The sequence below is a fragment of the Nicotiana tabacum genome, chromosome 7, assembly GCF_000715075.1.
Source record: "Nicotiana tabacum cultivar K326 chromosome 7, ASM71507v2, whole genome shotgun sequence".
In the NCBI taxonomy this organism is placed as follows: Eukaryota; Viridiplantae; Streptophyta; class Magnoliopsida; order Solanales; family Solanaceae; genus Nicotiana; species Nicotiana tabacum.
The window spans coordinates 381,869-397,529 of record NC_134086.1 but is presented as its reverse complement, the minus strand read 5'-3'; the positions used below and the strand labels follow the sequence as shown (position 1 = coordinate 397,529).

General features: G+C 39.4%; 1 protein-coding gene across 1 annotated transcript; it reads right to left on the bottom strand.

Moving 5' to 3' along the window:
- Positions 1 to 8,391: 8,391 nt before the first annotated feature.
- LOC142182623 (rab escort protein 1-like) lies at positions 8,392 to 15,464 on the bottom strand. The gene is made up of 9 exons (XM_075256828.1): positions 14,687 to 15,464; positions 14,053 to 14,175; positions 13,298 to 13,397; positions 12,285 to 12,323; positions 11,924 to 12,170; positions 11,768 to 11,843; positions 11,074 to 11,272; positions 9,039 to 9,125; positions 8,392 to 8,821 (listed from the first exon to the last, which is right to left on the bottom strand). Exons 1-9 carry the CDS (start codon positions 15,382 to 15,384, stop codon positions 8,735 to 8,737), a joined length of 1,656 nt encoding a protein of 551 aa, XP_075112929.1. The 5' UTR covers positions 15,385 to 15,464; the 3' UTR covers positions 8,392 to 8,734.
- Between the last annotated feature and the right edge of the window lie 197 nt (positions 15,465 to 15,661).

The window sequence follows — 15,661 nt, the reverse complement described above, 5'->3', positions numbered from 1 at the left end:
TTTCTAGGAGTTCCTGAAGCTGATCCTTCAATTAATTTAACTCCGCTAGTGCCATGCGATAAGGTGGAATGGAAATGGGCTTGGTGCCCGGCACCAAATCGATACCAAAATCAATGTCCCTGTCCGGGGGAATGCCCGGCAGGTCTGCAGGAAATACATGAGGGAAATCCCTTACAATGGGCACAAAATCAATACTGGGAGCCTCGGCTCCAACATCACGTACGAAGTTCAAATAGGATAAACAACCCTTCCCAACCATACAATGGGCTTTCAAGAAAGATATAACCCTACTGGGGACATAATCTGACAAACCATGCCACTCGATCCTCGGAACACCCGAAATAGTCAATGTGACTGTCTTAGCATGACAGTCCAGAATAGCATGACACGGAGATAGCCAATCCATGCCCAGAATAATATCGAAATCTACCATGCTCAACAGCAATAAATCAACTCGGGTCTTCAAACCCCTAATACTCGCAGTACACAACCGATATACACGGTCCACAACAATAGTAACGCCCACCGGGGTAGACACATAAACAGGCAAAGTAAGAGACTCCCGGGGCATACTCAAATGACGAGCAAAATATGAAGACACATATGAATAGGTAGAACTGGGATCAAACAATATAGAGGCATCTCTATGGTAGACTGAGATAATACCTGTGATAACAGCATCTGAAGCGATGACATCTGTCCTGCCTGGAAATGCATAAAATCAGGCCTAGACACCACCGGATTGACCTCCACCCCTTGGACGGCCCCTAGCTGCCTGACCTCCTCCCCTAGCTGGTGGGGCAGATGAAGAAGATACTGGACTAGATAATGAGGGTTGATCCCTCTGTTGAGACTGACTGCCACGAAGCCTAGGACAATACCTCTTAATATGACCAAACTCGCCGCACTCGTAACAACTGCCTGGTGCTGGAGAAGGGGACTGAAGAGAACCCCTCGCACTAGAATGACCAGCCAACACACTCGGCGTTGACGAACCCTGAGCTGAAAGAGCATATGATGAACTCTGTGCTGGGAGAGCACTCAGTGAAGACTGACCCTGCTGGGACCCCTGATGACCACGGCCTGTAGGCGCCCCGCGATACTCGGGACGGGCCGGCTGATGATGCCTAAAAGGGAGACCTCTGCTCTGCTGAACTTGGCCCCTAGACGGAGCACTACTGAAACTACCTGATCCACGAGGCCTCTTGGCCTCCCGATCCTCTCTCTCCTGACGACGATCTGTCTCAATATCTCTAGCAATATCCACTGTATCCTCAAAGGTATGACTCAGAACCCTCTCTCGAGACATCAGAATATGGATGGGATAAATAAGTCCGTCCACAAATCTCCTAATCATATCCCGATCAGTCGGGGCCATCCATGGAGCATAATGAGCCAACTCCGAGAACCTCATCTCATACTGCGACACGATCATATCACCCTGACGAAGGTACTCAAACTGTCTCCGTAGCTCCTCCCTTTGGGACTGCGGTACCCACTTCTCCAGAAAGAGAGTGGAGAACTCCTGCCATGACAAAGGCGCTGCACCCACCGACCTACGCTGCTAATATTCCTCCCACCAAATGAAGGCTACTCCCGAGAACTGAAAAGTAGTAAAAGATACACCACTAGACTCCAAGATCCCTGCAGTCCGAAGCATACGTCTACACTTATCAAGAAATCCCTGGGCATCCTCGCCCTGAGCACCACTGAAAGTAGGAGGTGAAAGCCTGATGAACCTCTCAAGATGACGCTGCTCATTGTCAGACATAGCCGAACCCATAACATCCTGAACCGGAGCAACCGGCTGAACTGGGGCAACCTGTTGGACTGGAGCAACCTGCTGTACTAAAGGTGCCACTGGCGTCTGCAAACCCTGCACTACCTGCTCAGGAGTGCGAGCAGCGGGGGTCTGACTGCCTCCCCCGGCCTGTGAAGTAGCTTCCGCAGTATTAGCTGAGACTGCCTGAGCCAGGCCAGTGCAAACCGATAGAATCTGAGCTAGGGCCTCCTAAAGACCCGGAATCACAATAAGCACAACTGGTGCCTGAGCAGGTGATGCTGGAGTCTCAACAGCTGGCGTCTGATCTTGAGCCTGGGCAGCTGGTGGATCAACAGGTGCTGCCTCTGCCTCGATCGCGTCCACGACCTCTAGTAGGTGGTACTGGAGGTCATCCACCTCGTCCGGTAGCGCGTGTTCTCGCCATCTGCGAGAGAATAGAATAACAGAAGTTTAGTTCTCGGATCAATAAAGTCGCACGATAAGAATTTCAAGAATGTGAAATATTTCCTAAAGGTTCTGCAGCCTCCCGAGGATAGGTACGGACGTCTACGTACCGATCCGCGAGACTCTACTAAACCAGATCATGACCCGTGAGACCAAGTAACCTAGGCTCTGATACCAACTTGTCACGACCCAAACCAGGTCGTGATGGTGCCCAGCACACTACTAGGCAAGCCCGACCTTGTTACCAAAATTCCCAAATTTAGGTATATTTAATAAACAGATACACAGAATAATGGGAGTTTAACTTTGCTAAAAACAATGCGGAAAATAGCTGAATACAAGAGTAATCCCTCTAGGACCCGGTGTCACAAGTCTAAGCCTCTAGAATACATAATACCATCACCGATACAAAATCTGACAAAAATCGAAAATACGAAGACAATAAGGGATAGGGATAGAGGGGAGAAGATTCAATGGCTGCGAACGCCGTGCAGCTACCTTGACACTCCCGAACAACTGAAATTTTCTGACTGCTGGATCTACTCAGCCTGAGACTGCCCTGGATCTGCACACAAGGTGCATGGAGTAAGGTGAGTACTCCGACCCAGTGAGTAATAACAGTAAATAAAGTCCGAAAGTAAGAAATCACAGTAAATGCACAAAGCAAGCTAAAGAACAATATGCAACAATAGTTGAAACTGAACAGCTGAACAATAAGTAAGGTGCAAATGCAGAGATGAAATGCAATGCATATGATGGTACAATCCAGTACCCACTGTGGCGTGCAGCCCGATCCACCCATAAACATTTATCGTCGACGGGGCTCACTGGGGGTGTGTACAGACTCCGGAGGGGCTCCTACAGCCCAAGCGCAATAACCAGCCATCTCGTGGCGATAATCAAAAACAGGTCAGTCAATGTTAACTGACCGCTCATATCACACAGTGTCAATGTTACCACTGTTTTCAATCTGCTGCGCGCAGCCCAAGCCACCCATAGTCAGTCTAGAAAGCACCATAAGTCCCTTGGGCATTTATAAAACAATGATCCTCAGCCGAAATAACATTTAAAATAGCATTTGAGTATTTTGAAACTTAGAAATACGATTGGGTTTGCAAAACAGTGTTTAAAACCATGGACTGAGAGCAAATGATATGCAAATCATGCTACAACAGTAATATCAAACCCCGAAGGATTTTACAAGTCGGCACTAGGCCCCAAACACGGCATCAAGCCCAATTATCTCATTACAATGTGCGTATCAATCGCCAATATAATATAAATCTCACTCGGGATGGACCAAGTCACGATCCCCAATAGTAACCGACCCCGCACTCATCATGGAGTGTGTGTCACGCATCAGTATAGCATTACGATGTGAAATTTCGGGGTTTCAAACCCTTAGAACATCATTTACTAGCATTACTCACCTCTAGCCGGCCAAAAACTAGCTCACGAGCCCTTTCCTCTCGAATCGACCTCCTCGCGCTTTGAATCTAGCCAAAACCACAACGAATACATTAAAATAGGCTAAGGGAATATAACCCAATCGAAAAGCCTCGAAAAATATCGAAATCGCGAAATTAGCAAAATCCGAGCCCCGGGCCCACTTCTCGAAATCCAGAAAGTTTTACATCAAAACGATCCTTATCTCACCACGAGTCTATAAATATAAAATTCATCAGAAGCAGAGTCCAATTGCTCCCTCAAAATCCCAATTCTCATTCAAAAATCCAAGCCCTAGTTCTTCCCCTTTTTTTGCTTTAATTCCATGAATTTACAGGTTAATTCTTTAATAAAATGATGTTTTGAGTCCATAAAACTTACCTCCAATCAATCCTCTTGGAATCCCTCTTCACTTGCTCTCAAGAAGCTCCAAAAATGCTCAATAATGGAAGAAAATACATAACCCTCGCGGATGAAAAATGATATTTTAAACCTTCTGCCCAGGTCGATTTCCGCTTCTGCGGATCCAATACCGGCTCTGCGGCTTCCGCTTATGCGTTCAACGTCCGCTTTTGCGGACCTTTCACTTAGGGAAGGTTTCCGCTTCTGCGGTGCCTAGCTCGCTTCCGCGAGGCCGCCTATGCGGTCCTTTTTCCGCTCCTGCGGAATCTGGCAAGGGCCAAGACTTCCGCTTGTGCGCATCTTCCAACCTCTTCAGCGATACCGCACCTGCGGTCCCATAACTGCAGGTGCGAAACCAACAGATACCAGCAAAGTTGAATCTGCAATTAACTCCAAAAACCTTCCGTCAACAACCCGATCTCACCCCGAGGCCCTCGGGACCTCAACCAAAAGCACAGACATGACCTATTACCTTATTCAAACTTGCTCAAATCCTCAAAACACTACCATTAACATCAAAATCCTCAAATTTCTTCAAATCCAAGCCTAAGTTAAACTAGAACCCTCCAAATTCGCATTCGATTCCAAACCCGACCTAAACACCTCTGAATCGACTGAAACTTTGCGCACACATCCAAAATCATCTAACGAAGCTACTGAAACTCTCGGAATTTCATTCCGACTCTCGGATCAAAATCTCGCATACCAACCGGATTTCGCTAAAATCCTAACTTCGCCAAAATAGGCTAACTTCTACACCGAACCTCCGAATTCACTTCTAATTGATCCCCTAAGCCTTAAATCATCCCCCGAAACTAGTCGAACCATCGAAAATCCATTCTGATCCCTCTAACTCATAAGTCAACATCCGGTTGACTTTTCCAAACTAACCTTCTCTTAAAGAGACTAATTGTCTCATTTCTACCCAAACTCTATCTGAATTGTTCCAAATTCACCAAACACATATAATGAAACATACAGAAGCATAAAATGGGAAAAATGGGATGGAAACACATGAGACGACGGGTCGGGTCGTCACATTAACCATCCATACTTTTTTCGTTTAACCATCCGCGCTGGTGAACTTATGAGTTTCTAACTTGAAACCCTAAAGTTAAGTTCAATAGTAAAGGACACAAGTTCAAAAGTTAAGGACAGACAGTTCTTAACTTATAGTTACAAGATCTAAAGTTAAGGACAAGCAGTCCTTAACTTATAGTTATAAGTTCAAAAGTTAAGGACATGCAGTCCTTAACTTACAGTTACAAATTCAAAAGTTAAGGACAATAGGTCATTAACTTTGATTTCCAAGTTCAAAAGTTAAGGACAGACAGTCCTTAACTTACAGTTACAAGTTCAAAAGTTAAGGACAAGCAGTCCTTAACTTACAGTTACAAGTTCAAAAGTTAAGGACAAGCAGTCCTTAACTTACAGTGACAAGTTCAAAAGTTAAGGATAATAGGTCCTTAACTTTAACTTACAAGTTCAAAAGTTAAGGACGCTTGGTCTTGAAGTTTGAGTTCCAAGTTCATAAGTTAAGGACAGACAGTCCTTAACTTACAGTTACACGTTCAAAAGTTAAGGACAAGCAGTCCTTAACTTACAGTTATAAGTTCAAAAGTTAAGGACAATAGGTCCTGAAGTCCTGAACTTAGAGTTACATGTTCAAAAGTTAAGGACATGCAGTCCTGAAGTCTTGAACTTAGAGTTCCAAGTTCAAAAGTTAAGGACATGTAGTCCTGAAGTTAAGGACATGAGCAGAAGGGTATTTTCGTCCGGGCAGTTAAAGTTTATTAAAGCAATGGCTAAAGACTAAAGAAATTTTAAACGGTGACTTAAAAGTAAATACATGTGATATTAGTGGCTAACCGTGCACTTCCCCTTTATTAGTTGTTGGATGTAGTAATGCACGACTATCAAACCCAAGAAAACAAACGTCTTGTGTTAAAAGACTTCAAATGATTTTGGGCTTTCTAATGTGGAGTTGCATTTTCCCGATAGATTTGCACAATAGCATGATTTGAGACCGATATTTTATATTTTGTCTCCATTAAGGAAGTTTTGCAAAATAGCCATGGCGATACGCATCCAAAAGAATGAAAAAACTTCACTTGCTCAATTGATCAAAGTTATGTCAGGTGGGACACACTTTAATACTATCTTTATTTTACATATCTTATTAAATCATTCACAAAGTCTATCGAATGACATTCTTTCCTTGTTAAATAAGTTATGTCTGACATAGCTTGTATACTATTTTTATTCTGCACATCTTGTTAAACTGTATATGAGTATCGTCAGATTGGCAAATCTTCTTGCCTTTATTATTCAATTGGTCACAAGTCTTGTGTACATGCATAACTTGATTTTGTTCTCATTATACCTATCTTGTTAAATTATTCACAAGTCTTGCTACATAGACAAATTTGAACTTTAGGAGATTTCGCCAAGGATCTATAATTTTCTTTGCATTTCAAACTTGGAGAGAGCTAAGGTTTCAAAACCGCGATTATTTTTTACGGCAAAGGGCCGAATATATCAATGTACTATGAGAAAAGATTGTAATCTACACGGTACGCCTACTAGAAATGCTAGTTAACTTCACATACCTTTGAAATATTTATTTTACCCTGTATACCTACTTTATAAAAGTTTATTATTTTTTAAACTTTTAATATCATTATATGTCCTTAAATAAATCCCACCTTTTAAGAAACTAAATTATCCCTCACTCCAACTTAATCCCTTAAAATACTCCATCATCCCACTTCTAAGGATAGAAATTATACATATTTATCAAAAAGTCCAAATCTCCGTAATTTCTCTATAAAGTCCTCATAATCTTGTTCTTCTCTTTCATCTATGTAATCAAAAGAAAAATAAAATAATGAAGTGAAAATGTTCTAATTAGGAATATAATATCTAAAATAAATAAAGTATTAGAATATGTTATTCAAACCAATAAACCACAATATCCCAATAGAAAATACAATATTCAAATCAAACAACTATAATATTCTAATTTGGTTTACAATATTCAAATCAAACATACGATAATATTCTAATTTTGAATATAGTATTCAAATCAAACATACCACAACATTCTCATTTGGAATACAAAATTCAAACCAGATTTTTCAAATTAAAATATTTTAATATTTTGAACAATGTATTACAAATTAAAATATTATGGTATATTTAATTTGAATAATATATTCTAAATTAGAATATTGTGATATGGTTGGTTTAGATATTATAATTGTTATTAGAATATTGTGATATATTCGATTTGAATTGTATTCTAAATTAGAATATTATGGTATGTTCAAAATATATAGGAAGATTTGAAGGTATAGAATATACAATATCAGAAAAGAAGTTATGATGAAATATTAGGAATATTGTTTAATTAGGAAAGATGTGAATCTCAAAATTATTGAGTACACGTTTCAACAATTTAAGGGATATTATCCTCTTACTAATAGTGGTTGATTCTCTATCAAGATATGCCATGTAATTTCTTTATGGGTATACAATGTAACTTTCATAATTAAGGCATAGTGAGTAGAGAGATTTATAGAGGGGTATACGGTGTTAAATGCCCTTTAAATATATTCTTCGTTATGCTTTAGGTCCAAATATATCCATTTCGTAATACTATCGGTTCAAATATACCCTTTTTCTGTTAAGTTTGTCCAAGGAGGCCATCCAATCTTATGTGGCACTGATATTTGATGAGGCGGATGCCACATGGCATGCCATCTCAGTACCTCTAATCCATAGCTGTAATAGTAGCAATAGTGGTGGAAGGGAAGAAAATTTTAGTGGTGGAAAAAAAATTATAAGAGAGGTAAAATGGGTTAGAGGCGGCAAGCCATGTGGCATCCACCTCATCAAATATCTATCCACCTTGGACAAACTTTAATGAAAAGGGGATATATTTGAACCAATAGTATAACGACAAGAGTACATATGAACTCAAGGTATAACAAGTGATACACTTGAACCTTTTCTATAGTACAGGAATATATTTAGCCATTTTCCTTTTATCTTTTAATACTAGCGTAGATATGGGATATATTTAGAAGTTCTAAAGTCATCATGAACATGCTTGCGCCAATTAGCATAGGAGTATCTAGATAAAGTAGAACTCAACATTAATCACTAAAAGCTTTTTCGACTAGTTAATTTTCACCTCACTAAACACCTCAAGTTTATATTGAAAGAACTCACTGCCTCTTTAGGTTTGCGTGCAGCTTCCAATCTCTTAACTTTGCCTTATCAGTTCTACGCACTCCACAATTTGCACTTTGACATGTCAAAATATTTCTATATTGAAAGTAGGTTCAAGTCATGGGAAGTCTCAGATCAACCACCGCAATAAAAAATTGCAAAAGTAGGCAAACTCATCAACACTACCAAGTCTCGTCCCAAACCTCTATACTCAATTCTGTTCATTGTAGGCCGAAGAAACTAGAAGGCTATAGATATTACTCTTACACCAACAAAGTATTTCGCATAAACACATTAACATAGGTATATAGGGACATAAACCACGTAAACTATATTCTCGTCATCATTATCGATGCAAACTGTATTATTCCGCCACCCATCGGTCAGCTTAAAATGACAGCATATCCAGCAGCATCAATTTGGTCTCTAGTCCTCGAGCTCCTCGACAGCACCCTCCTCCGATGAGGCTGTCTTGGGAAAGAATACTTCACCAGAGTACAGCTCTTCAAATATCTACACAAAAATAGCACAACATCAAACGGGTCAGTGTCTGAGGATCTACCCTTCTCCTAAATTATTATAAGCCCTACATATATGCATGCAAACAGGCCATGGCAAAGTAGGTAAAGCACAAGATGAAAGAATAAAAAAGGCGACAGCTGTCAGGGGAAAAAGAGGATACGGACCAGTGTAAAAGAAGTCAATTTAAGAAAAGCAGAATGCATATTACCTTTTCTGTAGCACCCAGAAGATCATGGTAGTATGGACTCGCATCTGGCATGGAGGCAGAAATTATGTTACCTAAAACATCCTGAAACTGAAGGACAAAAATAGGAAAAGTCAGGACAACACGCCAGGCATAAATTTGTACGCAGGGATCATTTGGTAGCATGTCGCATGAACTGAGATTATTAACTCATGGATAAATTATTAATTATTTGGGGATTGTAAAGTGTATCACAGCCTGATATTCTATGTTTGCCGTTTGGTACAATTTGCTTAATCCCCATGTGGTATCTTAACAGTAGCCCACCCAATCTTGCGTTTCACATAATAGTCTTCATGCAAAACGATGGCTTTCTCTAATCTATACGAAACTAGATTTATTGACTACACTAAAGTATTTGATTTTTCCATCACATATTCATCTCCGTCCAATATCCATCAATCTAACACTAATTATCCATAATTTTCAACCATAACCTATAATGTACAAAAGAAGAATCGCGACCTGGATAAAAGAATATAATAATTGTTGGGAAGAAAACAGAGAGAGAAGAAGATTGTTGCATAGTTAGCAACAACAACAACAACAACTACCCAGTATAGTCCCACAAAGTGGGGTCTGGGGAGGGTAATATGTAGACAGGTCTTGCCCCTACCCGAAAGGGCAGAGAGACTGTTTCCAATCGACCCTCGGCTCAGGGAAGGAAAGGAAAAACAAAAACAAAAGAGCATTAGTAACTCCAACAGAAATCGCGTAAATAATTATCTAAACATAAGAACCATAAATAAAATGGCATGCAATAGTATCAAACAGTAACTACCATAAATAACTACCATAAGGGAGACACAATAAATACACAAATCATCTATGGATAGCCCTGCCAAGCCTCACCCAACCCCATGAAAGGAGTACGAAAAATTCTAGGAGCCCCTATCCTACAACCCTGATACTAGACCTCCAGACTTTCCTATCAAGGGCCATGTCCTCGGAAACCCGCATTCTAGCCATGTCATGCCTATAAGTGTTGCATAGTTAGCAAAACTTATATAATTCAGGACATAAAAATAAAATGTTTTTTTGCAAAAAGGAGAAGAGAAGAATAAGAAAGGGAAAAATCAAAAAGAAAACAAATTAAGGGGTGGAGAACATTAAATTGCAAGGGCAGGAGAAAGAAATACAAGGAAGACAAATGAAAGGAAAGTGAGAGAGGAATCGGCTGAAGGGAGGGAACAAGAGGAGGAGATAGGAGGCAGAAAATCATAATGTCAGCTACATGGCCTTTTTTCTCTTGGGTATGAAGATCAACCGACAGCAGGGTAAAGCAATCAGCAAGGAAGAGGAATAGCTGGAGGTAGCAAGATGTAACTGGAAAGGCTCTGTGTTGGAGGGAGATGAAGGGTAAGGAGGAACAGAAATGAAGCAAAAGCTAATTTAGCCCTATTTATAAGTGGGGATCTAAAGGGAAATTCTCACACATTTTCAAACGGAATACTCACACTTAATCCCATGGAATCTAATCCATGGATTTCGATACCACACCTCTCCGGGACAAAAAAAATGAGTGAATTGGGCGATAAGCAACTGCTCTAGTCTGACTTTCAACTCTGAACAAAACACGGGTGATAAACTCCAAGAGTAATTAATTCCTATGTGGCAACCAACTAATGCACTATGCTCAGCCACACTAATGAGCATGTTTTCTTTTTATGTATACACTAATGAACATGTTAGACATTCTATATGATAAGTTGATAACCTCTACCTTACTGTGCAGAAGATTCCAGGCCAAAATAAACAAGATAATCAAAAACCCTATAGGAAACAAAATTGACTGAAAGTAAAGGCCCAAAAGGCGAACTGGCTTGATAGCCGTTTCAGTATTTTTACAAACAAAAAGCATTATCAAAATGAAAACCACATTTCCTTCGCGAAATAAAAGAAAGACCCAAGGAAAATTCATATAGAAACAAAATGGAAGCTGGTAGTTGTGTAGAGCAAAACCAAAAATAGAAAAGGCAAAAAAGGGTATTGCAGATACCTTACTAAGCTCTTGAGTATACAAGACACTCCAAAGTAAAGCAGGTTTTGCATCTCTAGTTTCACTTTGCTTCTCCGCAGAATTATCATTTTCAGAGCTTCCAGAAACAGGAATGGAAAACAGTGCGTTGATAGCTGCATGTAATAGCTTCTTCCCCTGAACATCATCCTCACATATGGCTGAGAGATAAGTCAAAAACCTGAAAGAGAAAGCAACGAACCAAGTGGGTTAGTGTAAGATACTTGAGGAATTAACTGAGAGTTTGTAACTCCAATTCCATACAACTTAATTGTACCAATTGCTTCTATAATTAGAGGAATTCAAAATTAAGTGTCTCAAACACATTCTTAGAGTAGTTAACATGGTTTCAGAAGCTTGACGGGGAACACTAGTATAGATAGGTAGCTGAACAAACTTGATAGATGCCTGTAAATGACTGGTTGAAATATATACATGACTTGCGCATACTTCTTGACACCAACTCGGTGTTTATTCGTGAAATTTTAGACTTAATGGAAGAAAAAAAAAGGTTAGTAACATGGGCAATAACATTCTAAAAGTGAAAGGCAGGCTAAAGAGCGCATCCTAAAAAGATAATGAATTCTGAAAAATGATATGTTAACACCGATGTGTCAGTACACCCTACAGCACTAGAATAGTGGTGACTAAATAGAAATTAGGCAGGTGAACTCACATTCCAGAGGGGCAAACAGCAACATTGCTACTCAGCTGAAGGACATGGATTGCTGTGACCTGCTCAGGGAAGAGAGCTGGGGAAAAAATTGATAAGGTAAAAAATTTGAAATATTAAAATCACTTAAAAACAAAAGGCATGTTATGCATATCTTACATCGAGGAGGAAAAAATGCCAGACAATTGGCTTTATCCAATTTCAAAGAGTGCTTTGTGATGCATACACTCCTAGCCAGCTTCTCAGTTGTATTTTTTGAGCCGAAATCACAATAAACATTTTGCTGAGCACCAGGTGAAGAATGAGGTGGTGGTAATTGAAACACAAAAGATGAAGCTAATATCAGCTTATGGCTGTACAATTCTTGTTCCGAAGCCAAGCGAACACCCTTGTAATTCCCAGTAGCCTGTGAAATCATCAAGGTGACAGGTCAACAACTCATGCACTTCAAAAAGGTTCAATTCTACCAAATGAGGACGGTTAAAAGTCATTAAGAAACAAGAAGAGAATCACTACGAACCTTGTCCATGAGGAGAGAATTAACAGGCATCCGAAGAACCTGGAAACAAAGTCGAAGTAAAGATAGAAATTAGCCTCAGGGAAGACTACTAATGACATAACAATTCAAGGAATTCCAGGAAATTAAACATCAAATAATGAATATTGAGGAAAGGACACCATAAAAAACTTTGAATATGATGTTTAGCACAATAAGAACTTCATTTGCAAATTACCAATACAATGTATAGTATAAGCAATGATGAAGAAATCAAGACAAAGAGATTACTTTCCGACTACACGAGAAAAGGTAACAGAAGAGAAACCAATCAAGATGATATCTTCTATTTGATGTCAAATGAAACGTAAAAAGCTGAGCTCATTCAACTTACCAAAAAATTAAAGTTAAGCTCATTCAGCAGTTGTTCAAATTAAAGATTAATTGAGTTTGAGAAAACAGTAATCCTTCAGGACGTAAACAACAGTGTCAATGCTCCTGAATGCTTGAAAAAAGCTTCTTTCAGTACTACAAGCAAGCTCATCAACATTTCTAACTGTGAAGCAGTAGGGGCTCATCACAAATGTATAGCTAGCATTGTGAGGAATAAGAAATCAAGGCCACAACTAGCTGCAAAGTTGTTTAATACACTTCCTGGCTAGAGCTAAGCTCCCCAAGTTACATGCTGGGAGATCTGATAAGTCTCCAACTGCAAATTTGCGATCTCTAGGAGATCTCTTTGGTCCTAAGTTATGCACCTCTATCACTTCCCTAGTGGAACCTTATGATGGAATTTTCACAAAACACGAACTTTTCTCTATTTTTAGGAGGATGGCAGGGCGTAAGATAATTATAAAACCAAAACACAAAAATGATCAGAAACATAATGCATATTTGGACATTGTCTGCTCTCCGCCATGCATTGCAATCAACAACACAAGGGAAAAAAGGGTAAAGAATCTCGGTGGAACAAAATTGCAAAACTAAGTGATAATACACTGGAGTTGTCCAAGGAAAACACATGTTAAAAGACTTACATAAATGCATCCTTTTACTGCAGCACCACGACAAAAGGCCTGTGGAAGTTCCCCTTGACCATAAATGGGGTAAATCATAGCACCAGGTGCATTAGGAAACCTAAAGTTTGTAAACAAAGGGAAAACTATAAGAATTTGGCTGACGAGAAGGAAGCATATGACCATAAGATGTCATGGCATACAAAGATAAGTTTCCAACTCAGAGGGTCAATGATTATGATTAACTAGTCTCAAGATAGAATCCCCTTCTCTTTTTCTAACAGTTCCAAAAAATTATTAATTCTTGGGAGTATTTGCATTGGCAAAAAGACTAACCCAACTATACATAGAGCTTTCCAGGTTGACTTTTGAATCTCAGACATGAAAAAACAGATAAGTGGGTATTCCAAGGTTAGACCTCTTTCATCCGCACATGCAAGTATAACCTAAGCATGCATCTTAATGAACTATTATTTTCAGTATCAGGGATGAGAATTGACAATAAAAATAGATTAGCCTAATAATATCATTTTCAGGATTTCCACAGTTAGGAGTATGAAGTTCAATTATGGACATAGAAGAAGGTAAAGCTAAAGCTAAACAGCCAGTAAATGGAAAGATACTTTCATGATTAGTAAACTACCAATTTATGTACAAATGGGCGAGGTACATTCAGGATTAGTGCACTACTATACTGTTTTATGTACAAAAATGGAAGAGGTATTTATGATTTCTACATGACTGTTTTAAGTACAAAGGAAGGGTGAGAGTATAACCTGCCAATGGATGAGTGATAAAGGGCCAACCAATCAATACCATCTTTTGTCTTAAGAACACTTTTGCAAACATCCCTATTCTCTTGGTCATAATCTGCCATTGCTATTTCATATAGAATAATCCTAAAAAGAAAAGATCACTACTAAGTCAGACGAATATAGCTAGAATCTAATGTACAAAAAAAAATTACTCTGATTCCCAAATTCTGGATAAACAACCATAAAAAGGAAAGTGGGAACTAACAGTCTTACGTTCATTGAATTGAAATGCTAAAAGGTGATAAAGATCGAAAAGCAGTGTCATTTATATATTAATTAACCATTTTCTTCTCCATATGTTGAAAGGCAAAACAGCAGTACAAGCAATATCCTCACAGTTTAATTTGTTTACTGAAGTAGTTTTAGAAAAGTATCGCATGCTTTCAATCTAAAATGAAAAGCTTCCTAATTTATTAGGCTGCAACATCACAATCATACAGAAATCACACATTCAATAATCCTTAATATTTGATTAGGACTATTTGATTCATGAAATAAGCATACGACATAATCAAACGACAACGACAGGAAAAGTAAAAGGAATAACAGAAAACAGGAAACTATGACTAAGAGAGAAAGGCGATTCGATCTGTACGATTTTAGCTTAGAAGAAAGCCCCATTTTGCTTAAAAACTCCACAAACGGACTCTCTAAATCCTCCTCTGAAATGCTCTTCCTCTCCCCACCATAAGCAGCGGCTGCTGCTTCAAAATGCCCTTGCACCAGCTTGAAGAATTCCATCAACTGAGTCTTCTCAGTAAAGCTTAGTTTCCGGTCCTTGAATATTGCGCTACGTGAATCAGGTACATTCTCCAAATTGCCCTCACCGTCGTAGAAAAAACTCCCGTCAATGCTCTTGAACTCCATGTACTGATTCACCTCCGACTTCAAAATTAAATTAATCATAGCATCAGCACACAACAAAACCCTGGGCCCACTCAAATCAATGTTAAACTTTCGAGATTGTTCCAAGGGTTCCGAGGAGTAAGAGGTGATTTCTATAAAGGAGTAGAGCGCGCGGGTGGTTAGAGGAAGTCGGGTGAAACCCGAAGCGGTGTCAGGTTGTGGAATTGAGGGTTCGGAGGAGGATTGAGATTGGATATATGATACGAATTCGTGAAGGGGAAAAGAAGCATAGTGGCTACCGTATGAAGGGTTAGGGTCGAGGTGAAGGACTGATTTTCCAGCGGCGGAGGCAGCGGCGGCTAGTATGGACTCCGGCAGACCGGTGCCGACCACTATAAGGTCGAAATTGGATGGTTCAATTGGAGGATACGACCCACTTTCATCCATCGGCTCGGCGAACCACGAGCAGGCTGTCAATATACAGAGAAAATAATAAAAGAGAACTTTTCGTAAAGCACCACCTTTTAGCCCTAATTAGTCATTTATAGATACGCTTTGTTATATTACTTGTTATAGATAAATTATACAATGTATTTCATATATTTAAGCAGTTGTATTCATTAATACAACCAAAAAAATAGACGTAAAAACGGGAACTCCAGTTAATGGGTATCTGTATTTATCTGTATTCAAGCTGAATACAAATAAAATACAGTAACATTTT

Bases quoted from the DNA above. Each gene is read 5' to 3' on its own strand.
- LOC142182623 (XM_075256828.1), bottom strand. From the start codon at position 15,384: ATGGATGAAAGTGGGTCGTATCCTCCAATTGAACCATCCAATTTCGAC. The intron at 9,126-11,073 runs GTATCTGCAATA...TTTGTCCTTCAG, and splicing joins ATACTCAAGAGCTTAGTAAG to TTTCAGGATGTTTTAGGTAA. The intron at 8,822-9,038 runs GTAATATGCATT...ATTTTTGTGTAG, and splicing joins TTCTGGGTGCTACAGAAAAG to ATATTTGAAGAGCTGTACTC.